Genomic DNA, 8,979 nt, shown 5'->3' on the forward strand with positions numbered 1-8,979 from the left:
ACTCACACAAGGTGAATGAATGGAGAAAGGGAGCTAGTGAATAGTGAAACTGACCAGGCAGTTAGAAGCTGAGGAACCTAGGTCCCGAGGTGGGCTAAACTCGTCTTTGCACCAGATCTAGGGACCAAACTTGAAGAGGAAGATCTAGTGACTGATTTTGAATAGGGAGGGTGAAGGAAGGCACTAATGACCAATGAAATCAAGCCCCTTTTGCCAAAGGAAACCAGGGTGACAGTGGTGCAGCACCCCAACTCTCCATCCAGAAAAAGTCAATGCAACTTTTTTGAAGGGACTTCAAACATCCCACATCTGGAACTGCTTAGAAACTTAGGGAATAACACCTCCCCCCACCCTAGTAGAGATGAAATGCTTCGGGTTGCCAAATGCCAAAAGTAAGAAAGCTCCCACAAGGCCATTTGGGGAAATCTAAATCTCCCTTTCTTTCACTGACTTGGGCTTCTCTGTCCCACTTCTGAAGGAAGGAAGAAGAGGGAAGAGATCCCTATCAACCCTGCACCAGTTATCCCCTCAATCATGGAGCCACAGGCAACTGAGAGGGACAGAACTTCTCCATTCCTAGAAATCCTGGGCTAGTGCTAGTCTCAGTCAAAGGATTGCTTTGAGAGCTGGACAAAATATGTCCTTGTGGCTTTTCCTGCTAGGGCTTTTACCAAAATTCCAGAGCAATGATATAGCCAATATGATTTTTTACACACACACACACACACACACACACACACACACACACACACACACACACACACACACCTCCCAGAGTAAGAATGATTGATGGCCTAGGAGTTGTGGGGTACACTTTAATTTCATTTTAATAAGTGTACAGAAATCATGTGGCTTGACTATCCATTTGCTGGACTCCTTGATGGTATGGAAATATTCTTTTTGTTTCCCCCACACAACCTAGCAGGGCGCTGAGCTCATGAGTCACTCAAGAAATACTCATTGAATGGAACTGAAATACAGACAAAAAGAACAATGGTCATAGAAACAATGATTAAGATTCTTAATTGAAATTTTTATTTTACTCAAGCTTTGCCAGGGCACATCTCGGAAATTATAATGAAGTCAATGGAAAGATGTGATTCAATATAGAAACATGCTCAACAAGAATTCTTCAAGCATACAGCTAATACATACAACCCGTACAATAAAAAATGAGTCAGCACACGATGATGACGGTACTAGGTCACCATCAGTAAGATATGTCCTTTTCAGTGGCTTCGATAAAAATCTGACGTTACAAATGGATTGGGGGAGTGACTGATTAAGTCACACTGCCAACGGAGGTTTTTCTTCTATAAAGGATTCAGCAGAGGATTTTTAAAAATGGGGGTTGCTAATACAGTACATGTTAGTTGATTTCCATGCAATCCTTTAGGGGCATATCTACCACGTAAAGTGAGGCTAGGTTTGCACTGGTCCATCCATACACTCACCAAGACCCTCAGTGACCAATAACACAAAATGAATTAGCTGGCTAGGGTCCGAGCAGCAGTTTGTGGCTATGGACCAGAACACTTTTCTGCATGGAGAGAAAACTCAGTGACCTTGGCCTTGACGGCTTTATTTTCTGAGTTATTGGTCCAGGCTTTTAGCTACAAAACTACAGTGGATACAAAGAGACACATAAATCTTTAAGGCAAACTGGAAGTTATACTTATGTGGCAGGAAGGGTCATTCACTATTCTGAGGACTAATTGGCTCAAATACAACGCCGACAGTGCAAGGCTGTCAGGAATTTTGACAATGGATTACAGTCTCTGAAATACTTATTAAGATTTGACTCTTGTGCGTCGCCAGACCTAACAGTCCACTAGCATATTTGATTACAGATACAGTAGAGATTTCTTCAAACTGCTGGTGTTGTTGGACAAGGGTAACACCGGCACATCATGAGCTATTGGTTATCGTGAGGGATACTAGACATCACTAGGTACACAGGGAACGCACACTGACCCATGGTAAAATCAAAGCTGGTAGGTACTGGAAGTGTTTTAAGAGTTATTTCAATGATCATTTAAGAAAATCAGCATCTTAAAGCCTCCACCTCGGAGAACCTGGCTGCTGGAGGATGCTAGATTAAAACCCAGGGCTTCCCACAATTCTTGGAAGGTTTCATTTTCATTTTATTGCAATATATAATGGAAGAAGGAAATGCAGGAGCCTGGGGCCCTCTTTGGGAAACAGCTCTGCCTCTGAATTGGCTAAAGTTGACGACCATTAAAACTCTAAGGATGATTAAGGCAAATGTTCAGCTCTAAGATGTCCCGGTCTTAAACCATACAGGGCTTTACTGACCTGATGCAATACGTCATTCAGGATTACATCATAAAAGAACCAGGTGCACAGGCCAGATTATAGGGGAAGCCAACCCCAGATGTGGCATGCTTCAGTGCTATAATCTGCACTAGGAGAAGCTTTACAGTCATAAGGCCCTGTTGCACTGATCCAATGAAGAATGATGATGTCCACATGTGAAAGAGGGCAAAGCCTTCAGACTAACCAAATATGGAATGAGACACTCAGTCATAGTCACCGCATGGGATAGATTACGAGCAACTGAGTGAAGTGAGATGGCTTGAGACTTGTTTTGTAGTCACCAACGTGATCTCTGGCTCGGCAGGCATGAACCTCAACTGATAGACTTTCAGCCAAGTTGCATGCTTGATTAGCAGGGATACCACTCACAATCACACCACATTAACTAGAGGAAAGAGGAGCGGGATGTGGGTGTGTGTACTGCCCGCTGTTAGTACCTACATGGAGGAGTGTGACAACCACACTGGAATTTCTAGGAGTCTAGCTTCGGCACCCACAGATGTCACCAGATTAGCTCCCATGAGGGTTAAGTGATTCTTGCACCCGCTTGTTCTGATAAAAAAATTCCATCCATCTATTAAGTTTGCTCAGGTACGTTGCCTTAGTTGCTTGCTTGCTTAATTTGAGAAGGCAAATCCATTGGCACTTGTCAAAGCTCAGTACGTGCGCCATCAAGAAAATAAATATCCAGCTGAAAGGCCTACTTGAATAGCAAATTTATGTCCAGTGATTTAATTTATGTTTGATTTGCATATCTTAGAAAGATAGAAAGATATTAGCAAGAAATGTTGTAAAGAAACCTTTCTACAATAAAAAAAATTTAGCAAAAATATATTTCACACTGGATTTCCCAAATGTTGATTGTTTGGAAGAGTCATATAAATATTTGCAAATACCCCTTACAAATCTGATCATTTGCTCACATAAGCCTAACTCTTAAGAGATTCTTCTTTCCAACATAGTTGAAAGCCAGAAACTTTTATAAAAAAGTTTTAGAAAAAAAATACCCATTTGTAAAACCTTATTATGTGCCAAAACACACTGAATCCCACAAATTAAAAAACAAAACAAAACAAAACAAAAAATCCCCCCCCAAAAAAACAAACTCCCCAAACAACCTGCTATGTGGATGTGCAGTTAAGTTACCACATGCAATGGCAAATCATTGCATGTTTTATACCATCTACAGGCTGACTTCTAGAGCTCAGTCATTGTCTGACCCGTTTGGAGGTAAGAAAACTAACGCATCATTGAAAGTGTGTCCATATGCCCTAAGCCGGTACACGCCATACATCATCACGTGCATCTGGTTTGGAGCCAGGTCATTAAAAGTGACAGCCATGTCTGAGCAGCATCCTTCTACTACTTGCTCGGGGTTATTCGCCATTGCCTCTTTAATAAGAGACCCAACTGATTTGGTGTTAAATACATCTTTTCCCTCAGAATCTTCAGCATTTTCTGCAAACACTCCAGAATATTTCAAGCAGACTGCTAGCTGCTTATCTTCAGATACTTTCCAAATCATACCTCCTTGTTCAGGACACTTTTCAGGGTCACTGAGAAGGTTGTTCAGTCTTTTGATTGATTCTCTACTTAAGACGATTCCTCCTTCAATATCCACATACTCAAGCTCTCCAGATTTTATAGCGTGGCCTAAATAAAATGGCTGCGTGGCGTCTCTTTTCAACAAGAAAAACTTCAAATTTTCAATTATAGCAAATGTAGTAGGTCGGGCAAGGAAGAACCAGTTATATTCATCTTTATAGTTATCATAAGCATATCTATATGCTTTTCTCATCATTGTCCACATGTCATTTGTTTCCAGATTAACTGACTCAAACACCTTAATACTTTCTGTACAGAAGAACTCTACTTTGTCACAGTGTTTAGTCCAAGTGTCTTTCACGGCTGCCCAACGCCCCACATCTTTGGGTTTGACAAGTATCATACAGTATACACGAACACTCTTAACAAGTTCCATGCGTTCAGCTTCGGAAATTTTCAAAAAGTCTTCTCTGCTAAGTGCTTGAAGGTGATGGTGCTCACGGTGAGTTAAAGTTTCACGACCAATCCTAATGTGTCCTAGCATAGTTACCAAAGCACAGAAAATGCTTCCAAGCATCATACCCTTCAAAAATGAGCTGCTTTCAAAAAGCATTTTTCCTATAAAGAAGAAAAAGACTCTTCAGATACCTTATGGAAAGGCATAGTCTAGTCATTTCATTTTCTATTTGCTCGCATAATGACTTTTGTCCTGATGAAGCCTAAAATGACAGTTACTGGGTTCTTTTCCTAGAAAGTTACACAGACAGTAGCAGCATGGATTTCCTAGATTTCAAGGAAAGAAAACACACTTTTAAGAAGGACTTGACAGAAAAAGTATCTTTTGTCTGACTATGAATCTGGATTTCTGCTTTGGAAAATACGGCCCCTGCACACATGGTTATAACAGTCTATATTCCAACAGTATGCAATTACTGGGTAAAGTCAGAGCTTTCATGTATCACTTCTCTATAGGGTAGACTAGGAATGGAAATGCCAGGCACCTAGTAAGTGCTTAATAAGGGCTTGCTAACTGATTGATTCTTGGACTCTATCTAAGGGAATTTAGTTCCTTGACTTTATTATGAGGTAGCTTTGAAGAAAGGCAGTGTGGAGTAGTAGATAGAGGCAGGGAGACCTGGCTTCAAATTCTTGTCATCTGTGTGATCCTGGGCAAGTCACTTAACATCTCTGGGCCTTGATTTCCTTACCTGTAAAATGGGGGTGATAATAACATCTACTACACAGGGTTCTTGTGAGACTCAAATGAGATAATAGATCTAATATTTTGGATGTGGGAATATGTGTTACTTGACTGCATATTTGTTATGTTTCATTTACCTTTTATCAGTGGAGGGGGGAGGAGGTAAGAAGGAGAGGAAAAGAAATGCTTCTTAATTGAAAAAAAAGAAAGATTATCTAATAGTATGCAAGCTCTTTTGACAGGAGGGACTATTTCATTTTCTGTTCCTTGTATTCCTAGTGCCCAGTAGTGCCTGGCATATTGTGAATGCTTAATAAATACCTGCTGATTGATTGATATGTAAAGTGTTTTGCCAAGCTTAAAGTGAATTCTTAATATGGCCAATTGTATCCAAATGTACTGGCACTGTCTTTATTCCTAAAAAATGAAAGACAAGAGGGAAATTCATCATGAATCAGCAAGTTGGGAGGTAGTGCCTGGACTGACACTTCTGTTTTCTATGTCATGTTTGTTGAGCCCAACAGCCCTGTTGTGTTTACATTGATGCTTATGTTCCTAAAGCTAAGTATTTGACCATTACCCATCTTTTTGATCTCTCTCTCTCTCTCTCTTTTTTTGGTGAGGCAATTGGGGTTAAGTGACTTGCCCAGGGTCACACAGCTAGTAAGTGTCAAGTGTCTGAGTCTGGATTTGAACTCAGGTCCTCCTGAATCCAGGGCCAGTGCTCCATCCACTGCACCGCCTAGCTACCCCCTGCTCTTTCTCAAAAGGAGGAAGTATCAACAGAATGCATAATCTACTAATTAGCTAAACTCGATGGCCATTTATACATAGGATTGTAGAACTAGAGCTTGAAGGAACCTTAGAGGTCACCTAATCCAACCCTCATTTTACAGAAGGAAACTGAAGTTCATGGAGGGGAAGTGACTTGCCCAAGGTTACACTTAGGAGCCTAAATACAGAGTCAGAAGGGAGAGAGGTCATTGAGTCCAATCCTCTAGTTTTACAGAGGAGGAAACTGAGGCCCAGGGAAGGGAATTGATTTGCCTAAAGTCACACTGGTTTTAAGAGGATCCTCAAAGCACCACTTTTCTACTTCCATTTTTATTTATTTATTTATTTATTTTTTAAATTTCCTACTTCCATTTAAGATAAAAGGTGTATGCTTTCAGAACAATAATCCCACGAAGCTACTTCAATGGGATGGCAGATTTGGGAGAGTTTCAAGGGAGCAGGGTGATGCTGTCGAAAGCATACCAGATTTGAAGTTGGGACTGCTCAAATTTCAGCTCTGACACGTAGCTTTGGCCAAGTAATTTTGTTGTTGTTGTTGTGAGGCAATTGGGGTTAAATGACTTGCCCAGGGTCACACAGCTAGTGTCAAGTGTCTGAGGCCAGGTTTGAACTCAGGTCCTCCTGACTCCAGGGCCGGTGCTCTATCCACTGTGCCACCTAGCTGCCCCTGGCCAAGTAATTTTAATGTCCTCGGACCTCAGTTTTTCCTCTGTAGAAGAAAGGGATTAGCCTAGATGACCACTGAAAGTTTATGGATGAAGCCACTTCATTTCTCTAGGTCTCAATTTCTTCCTCTGTAAAATCAGGGAGGTGGACTGGATGGTGTCTAAAATCCCTTCTAGCACCAAATTGATAATCTTCTAGATTAGGGACTGGACCTGTAATCTTATTGGTTATCAATGCAATTTATAGTATTAGAGGGTTGTCTAGGGCATTGTAAGTGACTTGATCAGGGTCACTCTGCTAGTGTGTGTGTTTAAATCCAGTTTTTCTTGCAGTAGGGGCTTTCTATCCACTAGTTCATATTGCTAAAATACTACAGAAAAAGTCTACATCATCATTTTGATTAGAAATAAAATATCAATTACAGTTACAGAAGAACAATTTGTAATAGTATTTCTGCTACAAAAAGTTAACCAACCTTCCTGATTCTACCAAAATTAAAGCTCAGTTCTAGTATTCTTTTTATTCCCTTAGAGTTTTCTCTTTGTTTGCCTATCAGAATCCTTAGATGTCAGAGGGAGATGGATTCTTTACAGATAATAGCCAGCTCAAACTTCCCACTTTAGAGAGAAAGAAAGTAAGGGGTTAAGTAGTCCGAGGTTACTAAGATTTAGTGGCTGGACACCCAAGGTCAGTTTCCTTACTAGCGTGGTATGGTAACCTTTACAGCACTTCCTTCTGCAACGAATTTCACAAATGAGTCAGTAAAAATCTGTCCTTTTCTCCTTCAGATGAAAGGGATTTGTTTTCCCTAAATGACCCTTGAACTCACCACCAACCCAATACTTTTATTACCAAATAAAAACCCGGTAATCATTCTTCCTTCCCCTTCATTGTCTTTCTTTAAAAGAAAAACGAAAGAAAAAGAAAAGAAAAGGAACTTCCCTGTCTCACCTGAGGAGTAGTAAAGGGTGTGGAGAAGCTTGGTTGGGCGGATGGGATGGGGCAGGAGGGAGTTCCGGGTTGGGCAATCTCACTGTACCACTTGCTGCATAAACATAGTTATGTGGAAGAAAAAGAAGGGCCGGGCTGTGTCCTTCACAGGAACTGCCAGGTGGCACAACAACCTTCTTGTGTGTTCGAAGGACCGGCTGCTACAAACATTTTTATAATTCTGGGTTTTGGTTCATATATATGACTATTCCAAGTGGACATCTGGCTTGTCAGTGGCCAACACAGGTATCAGAATTTTGCCTCAAACACCAAGGTCGTCTATGAGAGGAGGTGTGATGATGGTGATGATACTGGGTTGGGGGGAGACCACTGCATTACAGGCAGTGTGTTCTTCGTAACAAAAAGGGAAAACAATTTCTCCAAACTTTCCTAAACGATGAAGCTTTTTTCCAGGAAGGCAAGAGCAGAGGGGTTGAGTCCTGAGTCCAGGAATCAATTCGGTGCAGACAGGAGGGAGGAAAACAGAAACCCTCGGCGTAACTGACAGTGGGGGTTTGGGGGAAAGAGGGTACAGGCAGAGGGGGAGAGGGGGAGGGAGAAAGGCGCGCGCACGCGCGCTGTGTGTAGTATGTGTGTGCATGTGTCTCTCCAGGAGGTGCAGGAAGGGAGGGGAGAAGCTCGAAAAAGATAAGGGGGGGAGGGGAGAAGCTCGAAGAAGACTGGGGGTGAGGGGGGCGACGCTTCCCTCCAGCACTCCCACCCCTTCGCAAACAGCGCCCCCCACGGGGCAGGGGCGGGGCCCCGGCACTCACCGGCTAGGAGACTGGCGGCCGGTGGGCGGGAGGGAGGCAGGGTGTTCGCGGGAGTCCCACCGCAGTTCCTCTGGTCAGGCTGGGACAGGCTGTCAGTCCGTCAGGCCCCGCACCCCCCACCCCCGGCTGCGCTCCCAGGTGGGGCCGGCTTCTCGGAGGCGGGGCCGGGAGAGGGGAAGGCAGGGCAGGGCGGGGTTAGGAGTAGGAGGAGGAGGAGGAGGAAGCTGCGCGCGGCGGGAGGCGGTGGAGGGGGCGGGGCCAGTGACCGCGCGGTTGCTGGCCTGGCGGCGCGGCGTCACCCAGCGTGCTCCGGGGACAGGACGCACGGTCCACCTGGGGAAGTGAACGTGGAGGCTGCAAGCGTCCCGACCCCCCGTGACGCGCGCGCGGCGCGTGTGTGACGCCAGACCGGCTCGCTGGCCTGCCGTTCCAGCCCCAAGTCGGACGCTCATTGGTCAAGCCCTGAGGGCCAGTGCACGTAAACTGTGGTGGCTCGCGCTCTCCGGCCCGTGGGCCATTCCGGCTCGGGACAGTGGAGTTGTATCTCCAGAGCTGCGGTCAGAGGCGCCTTTGAAAATTGAGGTCTTTAGTCTAGACCTGGGAGGGGGCTGAGGGACCAATTGGTCCAACCCCCTTATTTGACAGACGAGGAAACAGCCTCAAGGAGGGGAA

At 44.0% G+C, this 8,979-nt stretch overlaps 1 protein-coding gene across 1 annotated transcript; it reads right to left on the bottom strand.

Annotated features, from left to right (window-relative positions):
* Positions 1-1,015: 1,015 nt before the first annotated feature.
* On the bottom strand, positions 1,016-8,470 carry C1GALT1C1 (C1GALT1 specific chaperone 1). Its single transcript, XM_043974092.1, has 2 exons — positions 8,308-8,470; positions 1,016-4,500 (listed from the first exon to the last, which is right to left on the bottom strand). The coding sequence occupies exon 2, from the start codon at positions 4,493-4,495 to the stop codon at positions 3,542-3,544; it is 954 nt and encodes a 317-aa protein (XP_043830027.1). The 5' UTR covers positions 4,496-4,500; positions 8,308-8,470; the 3' UTR covers positions 1,016-3,541.
* Between the last annotated feature and the right edge of the window lie 509 nt (positions 8,471-8,979).

Source organism: Dromiciops gliroides, chromosome X, assembly GCF_019393635.1.
Source record: "Dromiciops gliroides isolate mDroGli1 chromosome X, mDroGli1.pri, whole genome shotgun sequence".
NCBI classification, from domain to species: domain Eukaryota; kingdom Metazoa; phylum Chordata; class Mammalia; order Microbiotheria; family Microbiotheriidae; genus Dromiciops; species Dromiciops gliroides.